The 20,889-nt window shown below is 47.4% G+C and overlaps 2 protein-coding genes across 3 annotated transcripts; one reads left to right on the plus strand and one right to left on the minus strand.

Annotated features, from left to right (window-relative positions):
• Nucleotides 1–1,535: 1,535 nt before the first annotated feature.
• On the minus strand, nucleotides 1,536–9,970 carry PDRG1 (p53 and DNA damage regulated 1). The gene is made up of 5 exons (XM_078863987.1): nucleotides 9,583–9,970; nucleotides 7,070–7,142; nucleotides 6,381–6,455; nucleotides 5,168–5,248; nucleotides 1,536–2,640 (listed from the first exon to the last, which is right to left on the minus strand). Exons 1-5 carry the CDS (start codon nucleotides 9,664–9,666, stop codon nucleotides 2,558–2,560), a joined length of 396 nt encoding a protein of 131 aa, XP_078720113.1. The 5' UTR covers nucleotides 9,667–9,970; the 3' UTR covers nucleotides 1,536–2,557.
• Nucleotides 9,971–10,860: 890 nt separating this feature from the next.
• Nucleotides 10,861–20,537, plus strand: WRNIP1 (WRN helicase interacting protein 1). 2 transcript variants are annotated; one of them, XM_078863988.1, is made up of 7 exons: nucleotides 10,886–11,837; nucleotides 13,028–13,222; nucleotides 13,709–13,968; nucleotides 14,674–14,906; nucleotides 15,233–15,388; nucleotides 15,949–16,028; nucleotides 17,842–20,537. In XM_078863988.1, the coding sequence occupies exons 1-7, from the start codon at nucleotides 10,920–10,922 to the stop codon at nucleotides 18,109–18,111; spliced, it is 2,112 nt and encodes a 703-aa protein (XP_078720114.1). In that variant the 5' UTR covers nucleotides 10,886–10,919; the 3' UTR covers nucleotides 18,112–20,537. The 2 variants fall into 2 exon arrangements, with proteins under 2 accessions (XP_078720115.1, XP_078720114.1); XM_078863989.1 differs by lacking the exon at nucleotides 17,842–20,537 and having other exon boundaries at nucleotides 10,861–11,837; nucleotides 15,233–15,453; nucleotides 15,949–16,030.
• Nucleotides 20,538–20,889: the final 352 nt, after the last annotated feature.

Here is a 20,889-nt window from a genome sequence, read left to right on the forward strand (position 1 = left end):
TGAGCAGTTATATCTACGGGACCATTTTGTGTCGGTGTCAAGATGACGATGATTCGGGGCGCCACGGTGGCGAGATGTTAACAACCTCGCCTGGTATGCGCGAGGTCGTGGGTTCGATCCCGACCCTGACGCCTGTTGTGTATTTAGAGTGTGCATGTCTCTTCTCCCCGTGGTCACGTGGATTTTCTCCGTGTCGTCTGGTTTCTCCCCCCCACCCCTCCACACATTTAGAATACAAATCATGCGTTTAGAGTCTTTGGCTGCTATATAATTTGACCAAGTCGCTTCCAAAAGAGCCTTACCTGGTAAAATAAAAAGTTTAGTTTCGAACAAAGAATAGGCTTTACCCTTTCCGGCAATACTACGATACGAGGTGACTCTACGGCTAACAGAAGATGCAGCCAGAACTCCGTTCCGTGTCTGCATGCAAGTGCCCTAGTCTGGAATCGAACCCGGCCGGGTTCCCAACTTGCTGAGGCACGTGTATCACCATCGCAGCGCCACCTTGAAGACTGGGAAGTCTTGCCATGTGACTTCATTCTGTTTATAGCATGGGTGGAAAAAACCCGATTTTTCCAGCGGCAGGCATCGGGTTTTTTCTTTAATACAATTAAACCCGATTTCGGGGAATTAAAACCTGCTTTAATGAATACGAAACTCTGATCCACAACGCTTAGGCTGCTTCCTCGTCGGTGCTGCTATCGTACTCGGGGGGGCCGTCGGGCACGGGGTAGTCGTAGAATGCGGCGGGCAGGTTGGTCCTGATGAACACGAGCTTCTCCACAATCGTTGGCCCCAGTGAGTTCATTAGCTTGGAATGGATGAAGCCCATCGTTGCGAAGTTGGCGAAGTGAGGTTCTGCAATTAGAACCAATGAAACCGATTTCTCCCAATCTCAGATGATCGGGTTTAATATAAAAAGACAATGAAACCCGATTGTAAAAAACCCGACTGTGCCACCCTTGGTTTACAGAATTCCCTCGACTCCTTGGGGGGGGGGGGGGTAACTGGACAGGTGGCAACTCCCCACCACTACTACTACTCCTTGTTCGAATTGAGACTGACATGTCCGGGCTTGTTTGTGGATACATCTTCTAAAATAAATATCTGGTGGATGCGAGCAGCCATGCCCGGCTCACTCTCGTAAACACCTCCGCGTGTTCCCGCACGGCGTTTGAACAGAGGGGCCCATTGTCCAACAACCGTTGCAGCTCGCTGGGCTAGCGAGAGGGAAATTTCCCACTCCAATTACCGCCATGCTGTTACTTCACAGGGATGGCATTGTCAACGATCGTCATCCCCCACCCCACCCCGTCACCCCGCACCCGGCATTTTTAAATACACAGCAAACCCTTGCCCATCTCGGGGGTTACGTTCTTTAAATAAAATATCCAGTCGGCAAGTCCGTGACACGCAAAGTCACAAAGCAAAAGGCAAGGTTATGTTCAGGGTTCGAAATACCAAAACCCAGCCTCCTTCCTTTTGTGACCCTGCATCAACTCAAACATTACACAGGAAGTATATTTGCTTTGTTAACATCAATTTTTATTGTCATTCGAGAACACAGAATGCAAAGTAAATTTCAAAATCACGGGAGGCTTTTTTGTCATTAATGTAAAATATGATTGATGTTTTCTGCATGTGTCAAATGTAGCTTGTACAGGGTACAATGGCCGTGAGCGGGAATCGAACTCGGGTCGCCGGGTTCTCAGCGCGCTAATCACAATACATTAGCCGACACTCATTGTGACTTCACTATAATCACCGTTTAACTATTTGAAAAAAAATGGTTAATGCGTTCTTGAACTCGGGTATAAATGAGCGAATACAAAAACATACTCCTTAGACGTGTGGATTATAAAACTCAAAAGTAATTCGGAGGTAGCTCAGTGATATCCGCTTCCAAGCGACATTCAATCTCTTAACACCAAGGGTTGCCCTGCTCTGCGAGGAGTTCCGAATGAGCGCTTCATCTCGTGATGCCAATGGCACAATCCGAATAGCGATTCTCAGCAGAAGAAATGTGCTCCGTTCACCAAACTGCACTGACAAGCGTGGTGAAGTATGGTCAAACAACCACCGTGGCCGACACAGTGGAGCGAGGCCTTCATCCGGCAGTGGACTGACCAAAAGAAAAGTGCTCTGTTCACCCGAATAGCGATTCTCAGCAGAAGAAATGTGCTCCGTTCACCAAAATGCACTGACAAGCCTGGTGAAGTATGGTCAAACAACCACCGTGGCCGACACAGTGGAGGGAGGCCTTCATCCGGCAGTGTACTGACCAAACGGCTGTCCCCACACCGATGTATACACTGGCACATCCGACACCGCTGACCCGAGATCGCGCCTTCGGTCGTGTCGTTTGTTGCTGGTCGCTCGGCGTTTCGGGGGTCTTTGGGCCCGTGCTGGGCGACTGTGGTGGTGGTGATGGTGATGATGAAAAAAAGTTTAATCCGAAATAGCGAGCGGCTCTTGGCGCCCGCTTGGCGGAAGGAGTCACAGCCAGCGCGCGCGGCGCCGATGATCGCGGGGCAAACGCGCGGGAACAGCTCCTTCGTCACTCTTTAATTACTTTATTGATCGCGAGCATTTCCTCCCGCGACAGCGGGGCGAGATCGAAGCCCTTTAGCTCCGGTTTTCCTGCAGAAAAACGGAGAGGGAAAAAATTATATATATATATAAACAAGCCGGGCGCACACAACCGCAGGACGCTCATCGCAGTGACAGCGGAATGGATTTGCGTTTGACCGAAAAAGCGCGGCACGCCGAGGCTTTGTGGCGTGCGCTCCACGTGCCGCAATTGTCGATTTCCCGTTACTCATCCCCCGCGTGTTATTGCAGGTGGGGATGGAGTTGTGTGGTTCATGACCGCAACTTACATCTCTTCCGCCGCGATTACCCCGCTTGCAACGACTCGTCATAAAGGGTACCCCCCCCCACCAACACCGCCACCTCTACCGGCTTGCCCACAATCGGTGGATCGGCTGCAATCGTGCCTATAGAATCAGAATCTTTATTTGTCCTGGAGGAATCCGATGAGGCATTAAGCTCTTTGTTCACAGCTCTCCAGACACGATATGAGTGCAAGGATAGGGAAAAGGTAAGCAAGTAGCTCTTCCATTGAGCCACTGGGCCGGTTAGTCTGACAGCCAGGCACATCGAACATTTGTAGACAATAAGGGATGGTTTCGGATAAACAAAAAAACACAATTTTGGGTTTTTATTAAAAAAAAAATACACTTCGTAATAATCATTGACATTATGCACTAATTTAAGTTGGTCCAAATTTGGCAAACTCAAAAAATTACTCGTAAATTACTCAACTGGGATTATTGGTTGCGAAAGCCTACGTGTTAAACCAACTGGGAAATACAGGCAGCAAACTACCGCCCACTACTGGCAGACCAAAGCCGTGAGCCACTCTTGAAAATTAGACTAAATCCTCATCTCTTTAAACGATATAAACTTGAACTTAAAGTGTCTACATGCTGACAAAAGTGACCCGGTGTCACGTGACACGACTTTTCACCGGAAAAGCACGGAAGAGACGTAATGCAAGTGACATCATTTCCCGTGACGTCATACTTTGCGGTTGATCTTCAACAAAAAAAAATTGGATCGTCCGAAACCTCGTATCTAGGCCCGATGCTTTTGGGATTAATCTGTAAATCTGGAGCACGTGCCAAGTGGACACCCTTCAAAGTAAAACAGAAAAACAATGCGTCTGTCCAACTTGCACTGACCAGCGTGAAGTATGGTCAGATAACCCACACGCCCCACACGGTGTGTGGAGGCCTTCATACATTGTGTCCACGTGCAAAAATGTATTGGTGGGGGGAGAGAGGGGGGGGGTAAAACAGTCGTTTAGTCAGAATGTAAAACATTTACAATCCATCATTGGAACCTCATTTGCCAGTAGCAAAATATGGCGTCATCTGGTCCAATACCATGTGAGACTAGGCTCTAAAGAAAGCTGTCTCGGGTGTGGACCAATCAATTTCAAGGACAGTGCATACATTATCAGAGTTATGTTTTTTGTTGGCATTCCGACTGCAGGTATTGTGGTCAATGACTCCTTGTAAAAAGGTGTCAGTTTTGTTGGCAGATAAAAGGGTAAAAAAAAACCATTTACAATCCATGTTCTGAATAAAACAACTGTAACAATAGAATCAATCAAGACATGCTTAATAAAAATGTTGGAGAGGCGGTGCAGTGTTGAGTAAAATTGTGCTAAAAACTTGGTGACCCCAAGTTTGATTTTTTTCACCACGGCTGATGGCAGTGGTCAGATGCCCCTACTAGACATCTTGTGAAAAGGAGCTTTATAGCTTATCGGATTCCTCCAATATAAATATTCTTATTCGAACTGGTCCCCTGAGCCTCCCGCCATCGGTCAACTCGTACCGACCTACGCGGACAAAATTGTCCTCGACGCCCGTGCGCGACCAACACAGAAAAGCCTGGGACAGGGCTTTCGTCCGGCAGTGGATTGGCAACGGGTTGTACATTTTGCGCGGTGACTCAAACTCCCGGGGACCATTATCCTGATCAGACGCCCGGTCGCCTGATGGCAGCTCAGTCCAACCGTGAAGACGCGAGGTGCGTGGAGGAGCGAGGAAAAAGGTCAGACGCGGCGCTTATATTGCAGCCTCTTTTAATGAGAATCACCGCTCATGCGACAAACGCTCCGCGCTTTGGTCAATTGAGAGAGGCGGTGGTTGCCATGATGGGGGATTATACCAAGATATATCTATCGTACGATACTGCAAAGGTTAAAGGCGCAGCCCTGTAACGTCTTTCTCGCGCTGTTGCTGGCGGAAGGGCCTCCGCTAAAGAGGCCCACGAAGTCGGTACCACCCAAGGGAGCAAAACGTTAATAGTACCGAATGATTTATACGGCTTTTACGAGTCAACTATTATTTCATAGCCCACCCATTTCGATTGGTTATAATTCACCGTTTGTGGCGACCACGAGAAATTGTAACCACTGAAGTGATGGTAACTGACATGTAAATGATCTGGTCTGGGCTCAACGGACTGTACAGAGGATATACTTGGCCTACTCTTCCACAACAGCTATATGGGAAACCGATATCGCGGAAATGAACATCGTTTCGTGAAAATAACATCGCGGCTACCCGAACAAGTGGGCCCGTGACCTTCTCACCTTGCGCCTCGTTCAGACGATTCATCTTCACCTTCAGCTCCCTGCGGATCCTTGTCATCTCCGACTCCAGCTGCTCTTGATCTGAAGTTCAGACACGGGGTCGACAGGATCTCTTCAAGCATCCAGTGTACGACGGTACAGCAAGCGGCGTTCGTTCGTTTATTCTTGTCAAACTAAACGATTCCCAAAGTTATTCCCCCACCCCCCGACCATGATCGTGATATCAGTATCATGCCTCAAGACAAAGTATCCATTAACACGGTTGGCTACGTACAGTGCAAAAGAAGTTCAACATACATACATCTCTCGGAAAGCAGCGAGAACTTTCGTGTCAGGAAACGGTCCACAGAAGCTGATATTACAGAGCTACCTCTGAGATCGCTTTCAAATCACCTTTGTTTAACATGCAACTGGGAAAGCATTTTCATAAAAATACTCCTGAATAAGATCCCTCATGGTCCACCCTAAAGTACATCCGCACAAACCATGGCAGATGCGGATACATGATGCACAAAGGACACATTTTTAAATCTCCAGTTTGCGATTTTGGTCATCCAGAACAGACCGTACAACATATTCTTGGTTCTTTAGGTAAAGTCACATAGAACCAAAATGTATTGCTGTGGTTTTCCCACCTGATGATGATTGCTTGTGTTGCAATCGAAACGTCGTAAGAATTTAATTGTTTAATTTTTATTATTTGATAATTTCCCTTCTACGTGACTTTACCAAAAGAACCAAGAATATGAATCCCTGCAGTCACGAAAGCTTTAAATCGAAATTTAGACAGTACAACGTATAACGACGCAATTCCTGATCCACAAATACGAAGGAGACATCACTCTGATGATACCAACTCCGCTGCTCCTGAAGCCGTTGTCTGGCTTGACCACCTGAATGTGAATTTGTAGTCGTTGTTCTGCATCTACATCGGCAGCCATACGAAACAAGAAGTGTGGAACCGAATTTCCCATGGTGTTTTTTTTTTGTCATGTAGTCATTGGCGACTGGGCTGTGGCTCATGAATCACTGCACACTTGAGAACCCGGTTTAATAACAGGCAGCTGCCTGGATTCGAACCCAGATTCTCAGCAGCACCGGCTCAGCGCTCTGACCTACAAGACACCCGGCCTCCTCCGATCGGTGATTTAAAACTCAAACGCGACGAGGCGTGTAATTGTGTGGAGTGCGATTGTGCGGCAAAGATATTTACCATTTTTTATCATCTGTCTTGTTTTCGATCGGGGTATTTTGATGAACATATTTCCAAAACAGACCCAGGTTTTTTCTAAAAAAAAAATCAAACACAACCATTTTCAAATTTCACAACTCAAAAAAGTCTTCAGACAATGAATACGCTAGTTCGTATTTTGACGAAGGAGACGTGGAAAGGTGTCGGCTTACAAAAGGGATGCATTCTTCAAATAAACAACGGTAAAACAACATTCCATGAAGAGGAATGGATTTACCCATTCATTTAATAGGAAAAATGAGACGTGTGTTCGGACAGTCATTCCAACGCTACTCATGGTCGGAGTTTTATTATTCACTTCTAAATAATAAGTTAATACTTAAGCGGGCTTTACCTGATGACGATCACTTATGTTGTGATCAAAACGTCGTAGTTTTTTTTATTAATTTGCACCTATCTACGTGACTTTACCGAAAGACCCAAAGAATAAGATAAAATAGTTTAGTTTTATTCGTATATTTTCTTAAGCGATTTGTTTACTGCTTCTATACTTTGCACTCCAATCGTGTGTTTGTACTGTTTGTTGTTGCAACGTTCTGACCCATGCCCCGACTGGATATCTGTGAAAAAAGAGCTTTATAGCTCATCGGATTCCTCCAGTTTAAATTAATATTCTGATTCTGAAAAACAACATTCTGGAGTCTCTGTACCCGCAGCTGCGCCCCCTTGCACGGCACGAAGAGCCTCTCTGTTGCTGTTCCTCTTCCTGTCCAAGTCGACCATCTGCAGGGAACGAGAGAGATGAGATCGGCGTTAAAACTGAGATCCAACTCAGTCACACCACCAACCACCTCCATCATCTATCAACCCTGCACCTCCAGAGCCGCATACGGCTCTTTGGCTGCCCCCTTGCGGGCGGGCGGCCGTTTTTTTAAAGATTTTATTTTTTATTTTAATAGGTTATTTACACTCTAAAGCAGTGGGCTGTTCTTAACCTGGGGTGCATGCTCCCCCTGGGGGTGCGAGACATGGCCAGATTTTTACTAGAAGGTAAATAATCAAAACACAAATTAAGCACGGATACGTGCGTACAACTACTTTGTTTCATCAAACCTATGTATTTATTACCATACATTATTTTTAACCATTGGGAACCAAAGGGCTACAAGGCTGCAGTAAAGGTTAAAAACCACTGCTCGAGAATGTGTTTGTGTACACGAAGACGTATAGCGAACCGCAATCCTAATCGGTAAAGTCACGTAGGTATAAAATAAAATAAATCACGACGTTTCAGGCGCAACACAGGCGTCCGTCATCAGGTGAGAAAACATGACGGACGCTTGTGTTCCGCCTGAATTGTCGTGATTTATTTTTATTTTATACTCTACGCGACTTTACCGAAAGAACCAAAGAGTATGGATTCCTGCAGTCACGAAAGCTTCAAATCAAGAGACAATCCTTATCCATAAAGAAATTGACAGGCTACATGCCAAAGGGAGGTGGACACCACAACGTACAAAGGGGTGATCGTAGCAGTTGGGGTTCAGTTAAGCCTGGAGAGCAGAGTGGGGTGGCTGGGTTGTGAGAGCCCCACAGGAAGATATAAAATAAATAAGCATAGGCGTGTGAACGACGAGTTTACCGATTGTTACAATTGCGAAGTAATACAATTTGTTAAGTTGAGTTATCCATTCCGGCTACATAATAGACACGATTGTCAGTCTTCTATTACTGTTTTTTTGTAAAAAAAAAAAATTTGTATTTACATGGCAAAATGTAGGCCATGTTACACGACCAGCCCTCTCTCTCTTCGCGTGATGCAGATCTCGAAATATTGTGGTACAAACTGAAACAGATGGTGGCTCTTCCTCTTCTTATAAATGTTGCAAACTCCCTGGGCCAGATGCACCCAACAAGTTCATGTGAACCGGCCCTTGGGACAACATACCGTGTCAAGCCATGCGGCTTAACCTCGTTTTCTTAGACAGGGGAAGTTAGTTTTTAGGTTCATACGGCGCACAGCTGTGTCAATACGGGGCAAAACAAGTTATTTTGCATCTATTTTTCGTGTTTCTCCCTTGTGATGAGACTTTGTAAGATGCACGTTGAGATTCATCAGGTAAGGGGCCGTCCATAAATGACGTCACGCACCTGGGGGGGGGGGGTCAGACATTTGTGACGATGTGTGACGAGGGGGGGGGGTTGAGAAATGTGACGTCACATAAAAATGCGCAACTTTAAATAAATATAGACAACACGTTCTACTTAATTAAATAGACTTTTTAATAAATGTTTTCTCCTACATCAGAGTGCAGCGCCACATTAAATACGCACTACAATGACAATAGTTTAAAGCGATTTGAAGCATGTTATATATATATATTTTGGGGGGGGCAGAGCTTTGTGACGTCACATTTTAGGGGGGGGCTGATTTTTTGTGACGCCGTGTGACAAGGGGAGGGGGGGGTCAAAAATCGTCCAAAATCGCGTGACGTCATTTATGGACGGACCCTAATGTGGACCACGCGAGGCCGAACACTTTTAAGGCAGCCCTCCTGCCACATCACAAATCGAACAGAGTTCCTTGCCATTGTTTATTTTCTTCCCCTCTTTGCTATGAACGTAACACGCATGTCACATTTAAGCATCGTAGCGCGCCCTTTGACAATGTCTAGGCGACGTTTTGTGGAACTACCACCACGACCACCATCATCATCGTCGTCAGCCGTGTTCAATCCATTGCTGGATGAGAGGCTTCGCGTTTGTAGAATTAAAATGCAGCATCTTCGCTGCGGCCTTGAGATGGAACTACGTGTGGGCGACGTTTCAGGCAATTACCCTTCTTCAGGTTTTTGAGATATCAAATATTGCATTTTCAATAAAAACTGCAGAAGAAACATCTTAAATAAATGTGGATATCTACATAAAATGATATTATAAACACACTATCCTAAAAATACAGCACCATATTTTAACACTAAATCAGTCACTGACTCGCAACAACTTGCAATCATAAGTGACAGAGTTAATTTCGGGTAAAATCAATGAAAATGGGGTATGCCGATAGCATAAAAATGAGATGTGATAGAGCAAATCTGAGATCAGATTTGGAATCAGCACCCTGAAATTAGTCTAGAACAGCTGCAAAAGTCCAGGCCAGAAAAAAATGTTTGTTTGTTGACCAGTGTAATGCTGCAGTACAGTACATGATTATCATACGGACCTGGTGTTTATCCGCCAGCAAATCCTCGGCCAAGGTCTCCACCTCCGTGAGGTACGTGATCAAGAACTGCGCGTCGGCGGTCATCGTCGTCGTCGCCGTCAAAAGTTACACACAAGCACGGAAACTCCGAATCTCGAACAAGCACGGATCGATATCTGCTGTTTCGTGTCGAACGCGCACGTGGCCCGGCGACATTGACGCACCGCACCAGACGTCGGTGAGGGGGGATAGAGGAGGAACGTGCGTCTTATAATCCAGGGTACAACGACGTGGTCGTTAATGATGATGATGAAGCTACTGCTGCTGAAAGCGAAAGTAAAGAAATTAAAAAAACGAGTGCCAAAGCGAACAGGCCGCAATTGTCAGGGGCAGCTATGAGCTAGGACCGCCGTGCGTTGAGTCGTGACGTCACCGTTTACATGACGTCATTTGTGAGCGCGTTGAACGTGGGGGTTCTTGATAACGATGACGTCATTGCGTGTTTTCGTTGAACTTTCGCACCGCACGTGGTCAACCGTGCTCATGAGAGGTGCGGCGGAAGCACAAAACGTCATTAAAAAGTGAACACGGTGTGGTTTTAGCGGTGCTCTGAAGAAGGGTCATTGCCTCAAACGTCAGCTATGTTTTTTTGTTGTTAAGGCAGCGTTATTGACCGCTTAGTTTGATATTTGTTTCGGGACGTCACAGCTTACGCACGGACATGCTGGTGGTTTGTATGATGACGTTTTGAAATGGGAAACGTCATTGCTGATCGCACTCTGGCTATTCGCTAGTTACATGACGTCATTAACACAGTGACGTTTAACATGCCCGGAAATGCCGTGACGTCAATGTGGTGAAGTGACGATTCCCAATACGAGAGACGAACCTGCGATGCTGGTATCGATTGGCACTGCCCACAGTGGAAACATCAATTGTTTAACTCTCTGTTATCATTTTTTTACTTAAAGCTTTTTATTGTTTAATATTTGTATTATTTTATTATTTCCCTTCTACGTGACTTTACCGAAAGAACCAAGAATATGAATCTCTGTTACCAGTTATTCGCACCTCCGATTAGCATGGTTGGCTACGTACGGTACGAAAGAAGTTAAACATACATTTAAAAAAAAACATAATTTACCAAATGTACAAGTAGAAAAAATCAAACGATTAAAAACAAATACTAATTTATATAAATCGTCATACGCTTGTTATTCAAAGTAGGATAATCGATTCTAAGCTTTGCATTGAAGAATCTCGAAAGTACGGATCGTTATAATCTTTCGCCAACTGTCCACATTACCGTGAAGAATCGATTCCACAATAACGATCCTACCCGGAATCGATTCCGTGTCATGCAAAAAGTCGGTGGCAGACCTGGCAGTTCCGAAATGGCATTGCAGTGTCCCGTGTGTGGCGTCCCCATCGCTCCAGACCTCATCAACAACCACCTCGACAGCTGCCTTGCGCTCCCTCCCGAAGACAACGACGATGACGCCAATGTTGACGATCTACCACCAACACCACCACTACCACCACCACAGTCTTCACCATCTTCGTCACTGACCCCACAGTCCAAGAGACTTCGAACCGTGAGCCCTCGCCCCGGGTCCTGGACCTCACCCTCCTCTCAGTTGAGAGCCACCGCGGGCGATGGTGGTGCTGGTGGTGGTGCTGGTCCCGTGGCCTCATTTCCACTCTTCAGTCAGAAGCAAAGATCTCAGGAGACGCTGGGACGTAGTGGTCGGAGCAGCGGTGGTGCGACCCGGGCAGGGAACGCGGTGGGGTCGGCTGCGTTTGGGACGACAAAGCCGGCCAGGGCTTCTGCGATGCGTTCGTCATCGGCAGCAGCATTCGCTGCTATAACATCATCGGGATCAGCAGCAGCAAATGTTAAAACACCAGCATCGCCATCACTGCAATCGGATATTATTAATCCGTCAGGACATGCGTTTGCTTCATCGCCTCCGTCAGCATTAAATAGCAATCCACCGTCATCACCACCACCACCATCACCGTCAAAGTTCAACCCACGACCACCGGCGTCCCCCTCGTGGTTCGCTAAGCCTGCAGCCTCGTTAACCGCGGGCTCCACGACCCCCAAGTCCGCCCGACTCGACTGCCGACCTCTGGCGGAGAGGATGCGACCCGACACGCTGGAGGATCTGGTGGGGCAGGCCGAGGCGATCGGAGAGAAGACGCTCATGCGGACCCTGCTGGAGGCCAACGACATCCCCTCCATCATCCTGTGGGGTCCGCCCGGCTGCGGCAAGGTGAGGCCCCCCCCACCAGCACCACCTTCAGTTTCACTTATTTGGTAGAGCCCTGTGAGCCATTCGGCTCTTGAATCGGGTGCAACCGCAACAAACAACAAACAAAGACATGAACACGAAAACATCTTAAAGTGATTATGCGCAAACTGAAAAATCCAGGAAAAAATTACAAAGTCTTCCAGAAAAAAGCACCGTGCACCACCAACGTGTTGACCCGGTACGAGAGGGTATGTGATGACTGACCTGCGTGGAACTTCTTTCGCACCGTACGTAGGCATCCAGTCGTGCTCGTCGGAGGTGCGAGGGGACAACACGTGTTCAGTGGGGACTGTGCGTGTGTGTGTGTAACACCTCTTTACACGATAGTCACCGCGTATTTGTTTAATGTAACTTAAATTGTACTTGTACTATTATCAGTGTTAACATGATGTTGCCCGAGTCGATTTTGGGCTATAGGGAATGCATTGCTTAAAAGTGTTTAGATTTAGTGCAATGTTTCATATTGCTCATATTCACTCAGGAGTTGCTTTTGCACGATTTCTATTCGCTTCATTGCTGTACGTTTGTTGATGTTTTTTTGCTTGTGGCATTTTCGTGACCTGGGTCGCTTTTGCAAATGGCACTCGATTGTTGCCCCTTAAGTTATCATCATCTGGGTAAACAATAAAACTGAACAAAATGTCATGGGATCAACCCACAGTCAGGCCGCCACATTCAATGATACATTCTCAAGAGATGTTAAACGTAACGATTAACTGTGATCTGCATTTGTCGTCAATCATGCATTCTACGTTTGCAAATAAAGTCTCCTTTATGATGGTGTAGTAAGCGGATATAAAAAACTTTTTTTTTAGTTTACCACCAGGTGAGGTCCACTTAGCTATACAGCTCTTTTTCAGAAGCGACCTGGCCACATGATAGCCGAACGAAGTGGCTTATCACGTGGAAATGTATAGCAGCCAAATACTCTAACCGCACGATGATTCTAAATCTTTAGGGAAAAACCCGAGGACCCGGAGAAAAATCCACACGACCAAGGGGAGAGAGAAAGACACGCAAACTCCAAATATACAACAGGCGTCAGGGTCGGGATCGAACCCACGACCTCTTGTGTACCAGGCGAGGCAGTTAACATCTTGCCACCACGGCGCCCCATTTGCCCCCCCACCGTGCCCCTCATCGACACGCAGACGTCGCTGGCGCACGTCATCGCGGCCTCTTCGCGCAGGAGCGGCCGCACGCGCTTCGTGACGCTGTCGGCCACCAACGCCTCCACGGCGGACGTGCGGGAAGCCATCCGGCAGGCGCAGAACGACTTGCGGCTTGCGCAGAGACGGACCATCCTCTTCATCGACGAGATCCACCGCTTCAACAAGAGCCAGCAGGTGGGGAGGCGATGTATGGCGCGATCAACCCGCACTGACCAACGTGGTGATGTATGATTATTAACAAAAACCATGACCAACATGGCAATGGGGAAGGCCTTACTCCATTGGTGTGTTTATAATGCCTGGAATGTTGAATTGGGGTGCTGCGGTGGCGAGATGTTAACTACCTCGCCTGGTATACAGGAGGTCGTGGGTTAATTTCCTACCCTGATGGCTGCTGTATATTTAGAGTTTGCATGTTCTCCCAGTGGTTGTGAATTTTTATCCGGGTCCTCTGGTTTTTCCCTCCACATTTAGAATCAACGTACGTTTTAGAGTATTAGGCTGCTGTGATGCCCAGGTCGCTTCTGAAAAACTAACTATTCAGCTCAGTGGGCCTTACCTGGTAAAATAAAATTTATTTTGTTCAGTATTAGTTTAACGTATACGACTTCAAACGGTGGTGTTGGCTCTTGATCGTCGTCCGTCGCGCGCCCTGCCCAGGACACGTTCCTGCCGCATGTGGAGAGCGGCGTCATCACCCTGATGGGCGCCACCACGGAGAACCCGTCCTTCCAGGTGAACGCGGCGCTGCTCAGCCGCTGCCGTGTGGTCGTGCTGCGCAAGCTCTCGCCCGAGCACCTGCGGCACATCTTGATGCGTGCGCTGCCTCAACTTGGGGCCAGTGTCCTGCACGGGCAGCAGCAGCAACAGCAGCAGCAGCTCGCGGACGTGGGGCAGCCTGGTCTTCCCAACGGCGCCCAGTAAGGCGGATTGTTAATGCTTCGTGACTAATATTGACGGCTTAGATTTGAATTATCATCCAGCCCCCTTGATTAAAATGTATAATGTCAACTTCATTCGGGTGTGACTGCACGTGTCTAAACCGGACCTTTGGTGAACCAGTGGTGGCTTCTCAATGTTGCTGCCATCATACAGTCTGCCAGCCGTTGCTAGTGTTGTCATGAACGTCGCTGTGCATGCTAGCTGCCGCTGCTGCTGTTGCTGAACATGCTACTTAGTCTACAGCAGCAAGCATTTTATACAGAGTTCTAATCGGAGACGAGATGTGATGCAAGTCGCCCCGGCGTCAAGGGCGCCACATCAAAAACAAATCATGATTACAGTAATACCCCGATTTAAGTCTCCCCTTTTTTGGGTCATTTCGCAAATACGTCATCACTTTATTACTACTACTACTACCTGATTTGCGTCTCCTCAATCCACACTTACGTCGCTGACAGCATCATCTGTCCTTGTATCCGTCGCCTCTTGGCCTCGGCCTCTACCATACCCTCTGCGCAAACCACTTTGCATACGATACATCATTTACGTACGGTATTTTGGTGATTTGAGAAAATTGCTGCGACGGACGTTTCGATATTTGACGGTGCATCTTTCAGGAACGCATCCTCCCCCGCCCCGATGTAAACCTGGGGGATGGGGTATTGACGCGTTTGCGTTGTTAGGCCGGTGGCCGTGATGGTGGAGGAGAAGGCGCTGGACACTATCTCCTTGCTGGTGGACGGTGACGCGCGTGCGGCGCTCAACGGCCTGCAGATGGCCGTGCAGGCGGTGCTGGCATCGTCGGCGGCAGTGTCGTCATCGCAGGGGGACACTGCAGGAGGCCTCCTGCCCATCGTCACGGAGGCCCACATCAAGGAAGGCCTACAGCGCTCGCACCTGCTCTACGACCGAGCTGGTGATTATGGCGGTGGCGGCGACGATGATGATTGCGATAAGGGGTGGGGGAGGGGGGGGAACTCAGCTATATAGCTCATTTTCAGAAGCAACCCGGCCACAAATTTATAGCAGTCACATACTCGAAAAGCATGTTTATAAATATGGAGGGAAAAACTCTAGGACCAGGATAAAAATCTACATGACCACGCGGAGAACATGCAACCTCCATCTATACCGATGTCAGGGTCGGGATCGAATCCACGACCTGCTGTATACCAGGCAACGTAGTTAACATCTCACCACCATTTGTCTGCACGCTATCCGATCTGTCCCATCGCCCCCCAGGGGAGGAGCACTACAACTGCGTCTCGGCGCTGCACAAGTCACTGCGCGGATCGGACGCCAGTGCCGGCCTCTACTGGCTGGCGCGCATGCTGGAGGGCGGCGAGGATCCGCTGTTCGTGGCCAGGAGGCTTGTGCGTTTTGCCAGCGAGGACGTGGGTATGCATGGGGCACGGGTACACGCGAGACAAAGATCCTCCGTATAGCCTGAATAGACCTTTGGGGTGAGTGCTGCGCTCAAAGCAATTTGTTGTCGTGATGTGGCATGCGATATCACATTCTTGTGGGCCCCACGTTCCAGGACTCCCATCAAGAAACACCTAGGCACGACGGTTTTACTTTATTTTCCGCCAAAAGAACTGTGACATTGTTGACTGTCGTGGTTAAATATTACATTTCTTTGGACTGTGTGGTTTTGCTTTATGTTGCTTGACTGCTGATCAGCATCGTGTCCTCCACCTTCCCTGCGCCCCCCCACCCACCCGTTCCACCCTCCTCCATCCACCCTGCACCCCCCCACCTCTTCTGCCCTCCTCCACCCACCCTGCACCCCCCCACCCCTTCTGCCCTCCTCCACCCACCCTGCACCCCCCCACCTCTTCTGCCCTCCTCCACCCACCCTGCGCCCCCCCACCCCTTCTGCCCTCCTCCACCCACCCTGCACCCCCCCACCCCTTCTGCCCTCCTCCACCCACCCTGCGCCCCCTCCCAACCCCTAGGTCTGGCCGACCCAGTTGCACTCCCCCAGGCGGTTGCTGCCTACCAGTCCTGCCACTTCATCGGGATGCCCGAGTGTGAGGTGGTTATTTTAATTCAACCTTTGCGCAGTGGGAGGTCGCTCAAACTCTTGTGCTGCCCCCTTGCCCACGCAATGCCCTACTAAAGAGTAATGTTTGTCATGTGGCAGGCGAACCAATATTCGACATCGCAAAAGCTACAATTTAGCCAAATTCAGTTAAAAACGAAACTTGATGTGTTTTTTTTTATGTACAATCATGAGTGACCAGGCTGAGACCGTGAACGCCACTACAAATGGGAACCGAGTTACATCACGGCGGGTTTGGGGTTATAATCCAGAATAAAACCCAGCATCTCAGTGTTGCTGGCTCGGTGCCACCTGGCCACTTTTATGCTTCTAGTTGGCAGCCCTCTCCTACATCCCACCTGGAGGAGGGGGCTGCCCACTAAATTTGCTTGCCACTCGCATTACGCTCAACTCACCATCACCCTACATTGACCACTCGACTGACATGGCTTGCCAGCCACTGACTGGCATGACCTTTGGCATTAACCACTTAATGTTGATGCGGTTATACAGTATAGTGGAAAGCCCACTGAGATTCAAATAACAAAATAAATGAGCAGACAATACATATCCTGAACGTATTCCTGTCTCTACATGAAAATTAAAAGTATTACTTATACAACCCGTCAGCCGCACGGCTTTCTGGCAGCGCATAATTAGAGATTCCAATGCTCCCCCACCCCGTCCACCTCCAACATTCCTCCCCAATGGCACGCGTTTATCAATGGTATGATTCTTCTTCTTGGTTCTTTTGGTAAAGTCACGTAGAAGGGAAATAATAAAATAATAAAAATTAAACATTAAATATAAATTCTCACGACGTTTCGGCCACAACACAAGCAGCCGTCCTCAGGTGAAGAAACAGAGCTGTCGGAAAGACAGCGTCCTAATGAACACCGCCAAGCTTGGCAGCGTATATTTAAGCTGGGTCGGGGGGAGGAGAGCGCCTTGACAAAGGAGTTTACATATCAACACTGGAATTTAGCATATTGATGGAAAATGGTATGATTAATAAATGGGGCCACATCACGAGGCAGACTGTTGTAAATTGTAGAGCGGATAAGTAGCACCATGGTCCATAAGCTTGAATTATGACGTTAAAGGTAATTAATATATAATGAGCATTCTAACACCAATTTTGATTGCTGGAGTAGTTGAGCTCTGCAGATAGTTATGCATACATAATTATAAAGACTACCCATGGATATGTTTACGTATTCACTGCCTCCCCTCCTGACCTCCACCCTCCCAACCGAAACTGAACTATTTTATTTACCAGGTTAGCTCTTTTTCAGAGGTGACCTGGCCATACATTGAAGTGGATTTTCACACGTGGGAAAGTATAGTAGCAGCCGAATAACCTAAATGCGCGTTGTTTCTAATTGTTGAGGAGGGGGGGGCAAAACCGGGAGGAACCCGGAGAATAATCCACACAACCATCACAGGGAGAGGGAGAGAGAGAACACACAATCTATATATTAACTAACTTTTTATCTTAGCTGGTAAGGACCACTGAGCTATATAGCACTGTTTCAGAAGTGACCTGGCTACAAATGATAGCTCAACGTAGTAGCTATTGTGAACATTTATAGCAGCAAAATACTCTAAACACACGGTTATAAATGTGGAGGGAAAAAACCGGAGGACCCAGAGAAAAATCCACACGACCACGGGGAGATATACAACAGGCATCGGTCGGGGTCACGGGATCAAACCCACGACCTACGCGTGTACACCAAGCGAGACGAGATAACATTCCTCTCTAACCGTGACGCCCCCCCACCCCCCCTTCTCATCCCTGCCACAGGTGATCCTCGCGCAGTGCGCCACGTACCTTGCCCGCGCTCCCAAATCGGTGGAGGTGTACGCGGCCTATAACCGGGCCAAGACAAGCGTGCGTTGCCACCGTGGCCCGCTACCGTCGGTCCCTCTGCACCTGCGCAACGCCCCCACGGGGCTCATGCGCAACCTGGGTTACGGGCGCGGGTACAAGTACAACCCGGCCTTCGACGCGCCCGTTCAGCAGGAGTACTTACCAGAAGAGCTGCGAGGCACCGACTTTTTCAAGCCCGCCTGAGCACGGCGACGATCTAAAAACAATCTGAAAGCCGTCGCTGCAGCGGCGGTGGCAGTGTAGGGTTGTTTCCGCTTCGACTGCTCGGCCAGAGGTGTGAAAGTGCTGCCCCCACCCCCCCCCTACTATGTGGGGGTGGGGAGTGAAGGAATCTCGGAGGTAGCTCGGTGGTGTCCGCTTCTGTGGGCCGTTTGTGCACTGCTCTGCGAGAGCTCTACATGGGTTACTTGGTCTCGTGACGTGATGCCGATAGCACAATCGGGATTAAATTGACGAGAAACATGCAAAGTGAGTCACGATCGTGAATATGTAGCACCTTTTTGGAAATGGTTCCGTTCAGAATTTGGTGGACAGTTCCTTTTTGTTAACGTACGAATTAGGCCCCAATGTATGTTGGGGCAAGGGGTGTTACGCTGAGGCTTTCAAACTAAGAATTTATGTGAAATATTAATACTGATTTGCCTTATAGGAACGTAATGGTTCGCCCCCTCACGATTAAACAAGGTGTCACAATTCATGGTTCCCAACTCATCTGTCGGCTAAAGAAATAAAACCATCTCTTTATCCGACTATGGTGGATGTATATCAACCACAGGGTGCATAATATCACCGATGATATAGCCTCTGCTGGATGAAGGTTTTCTCTTGTGTTCTCACGCAATGCAACAATCCATCCAGCACCGGCGCTTGCGCTGATTCCATCACTCCCATCTCCGTGGGGGACTTCGCTTGGGTGCTGCTCACTTCTTTGGCTGCCATTCCATTCTCGGTCTCGACCGTCGGCCTTCATCCCTTACAGCGGCATGTCCTGTCCAAGCTCACCTTTCTTCACTATGTATTCTTTCTGATATTTGTTTCCTGATTCACGCGCTCCTTTTTCTCTCTTCCAGTGTAATTCCACGCACATGTCTCCCTACACTGCATTGCGCACTTCTCAGCTGTTCTCTTTTATTCGCCAATGTCCATGTTTCTTCGGATCCACACCTCCGATTAGCACGATAGGCTACGTACGGTGCGAAAGAAGTTCAACATACATACATGTTATACTATAAAACAGTTTTGCTGGCTGGCAGGAGGGAGGGACGGACGGACTCACTGTCTCATTCATTCGTCGCGTGTGTAAATTACAAACAAAGTATTCAATAACACTTTGTGTGTGGCCTTTAAAGGAAAAATATTTAAAAGGCAACGTTTTGGGCAATAGTCCTTCACAGCACATAAATAGAGAGGCCAGAAAAGAAACATGACAATGATAACGTCCGCTACTGATTCAATTTGGCACTAATTGTGGTAGTCATCAGCGATTTCCTGCTCAATACATCACTCAGAAGGTGGCTCATCAACTGAATAATACATCCCTGACCCAGTGATAGAAATTTCACATTTCTATGGAAGAGGTGAGTCTAAGTGCATTACACAACCACTGTTGACTTACCCACAATTAACCACTTTGTTGAATTTTGGGGGATGTACTGAGTCAACCCTCACAACCAGGATGATAATTTGCAGTATTTATCTTGCGATCCACTCTGCCACTAAGCCACCTGGCCAGACTACGAATTGCAAAATTATATTTCAAAAAATACGTAATTACATATTGTATACACGTTATACAATGTCTGCTGGGCTATGGACATGAGTTTAAAGTTTCCTTAATGACAGAGCAAGATGTTAACGTTGGTCAAGTGTGTTATTATGGCACTTGTGATGTCGCTGGGACGATTCCGATTCGAGTAATGTCCCCTCTACGAATTACTCATTACACCGCAATCATCGCCCTCGACTTGCAGACGTAATACCTGCTTACAGGCCAGATGCCAAAAACTGTGCCACACAGGTGACAACTGCCACTCAACGGGACACATTTCATTAAACATTTTTTAGATGTTATGTAAGTTGCCTCATTGCATTGAAAATACCGAGATGTCCCGGTACAAAGGGCATTTCAATAACAATTACTCCGGAACCCAAGGGCTGGTGATGTGAAGGCTGTAGCCAGAGGTTACGTGATGGAGCGGCAATTATTTTGCTTCATCGTATTATACAACTGCAGATTTGCACTTTGTTCAAATTTAGCAGCAATTATATGTAAGCTTGAGAATGCCGAATATTTTCCATTTTCACACATTACTTATTTTGATACATTTCACCCCCAAAAAGTGTTAAGTTATGAATGTTTAGCACTTTTATATTTTATGAATTTTTAAATGTTACTGTGTTGGTCCATTTTTTCTAAACGTGCTTATGTTTCATTTGACGCGTGATATTTCAACGGAGCAAAAACACGATAATTATTGTTCGTTGATTGGGGTCATTAATCGCACGAGCATTACCAACTTTTTAAAATATGTACACTTGGCAGTAAAACTGTATTTTTGTATATATATCCTATGCATTCCTTGTAAATTATATACCAATAAAAACAACTTTCCCATTTTCAATGAAATGTTATTGTACTCGAGCAGTGTTGAGTGCATCAAAGCAAGATATGTAATGCTTTCCATCTTTGTTGCAAGGGATAGCTGATTTTCTGTTCAATTTTCTACCATAAGACAATCCAAATTTTTTTGATCAAAATCATTTTTTACGTCGCTGCCCCAAACTTTTGGAGCCAAGTCTCTTTTCGCCTCTTGGCATCTTCATTCTGCCATCTCTGTCATTTATACCAACTATTGTATTAAACTCACAAAAGTTTAAGTGAAATAAAATTTTACGTAATTATTGTTAGGTTTTTATCTTTAAGTGTGGAATGCTGTGATGTCTGCCACAGAGTCGCCCTTG

Source organism: Lampetra fluviatilis, chromosome 17 (assembly GCF_964198595.1).
Source record: "Lampetra fluviatilis chromosome 17, kcLamFluv1.1, whole genome shotgun sequence".
NCBI lineage: Eukaryota > Metazoa > Chordata > Hyperoartia > Petromyzontiformes > Petromyzontidae > Lampetra > Lampetra fluviatilis.

Excerpts from the sequence above, each read along its gene's own strand:
- PDRG1 (XM_078863987.1), bottom strand. The coding sequence starts at position 9,666 with ATGACCGCCGACGCGCAGTTCTTGATCACGTACCTCACGGAGGTGGAG. Across the intron at positions 7,143-9,582 it reads TGCTGGCGGATAAACACCAG|ATGGTCGACTTGGACAGGAA; the intron begins GTCCGTATGATA and ends CGTTCCCTGCAG. Across the intron at positions 6,456-7,069 it reads GCAAGGGGGCGCAGCTGCGG|AAAAAACCTGGGTCTGTTTT; the intron begins GTACAGAGACTC and ends TTTTTTTTTTAG.
- WRNIP1 (XM_078863988.1), top strand. The coding sequence starts at position 10,920 with ATGCAAAAAGTCGGTGGCAGACCTGGCAGTTCCGAAATGGCATTGCAG. Across the intron at positions 11,838-13,027 it reads GTCCGCCCGGCTGCGGCAAG|ACGTCGCTGGCGCACGTCAT; the intron begins GTGAGGCCCCCC and ends ATCGACACGCAG. Across the intron at positions 13,223-13,708 it reads GCTTCAACAAGAGCCAGCAG|GACACGTTCCTGCCGCATGT; the intron begins GTGGGGAGGCGA and ends CGCCCTGCCCAG.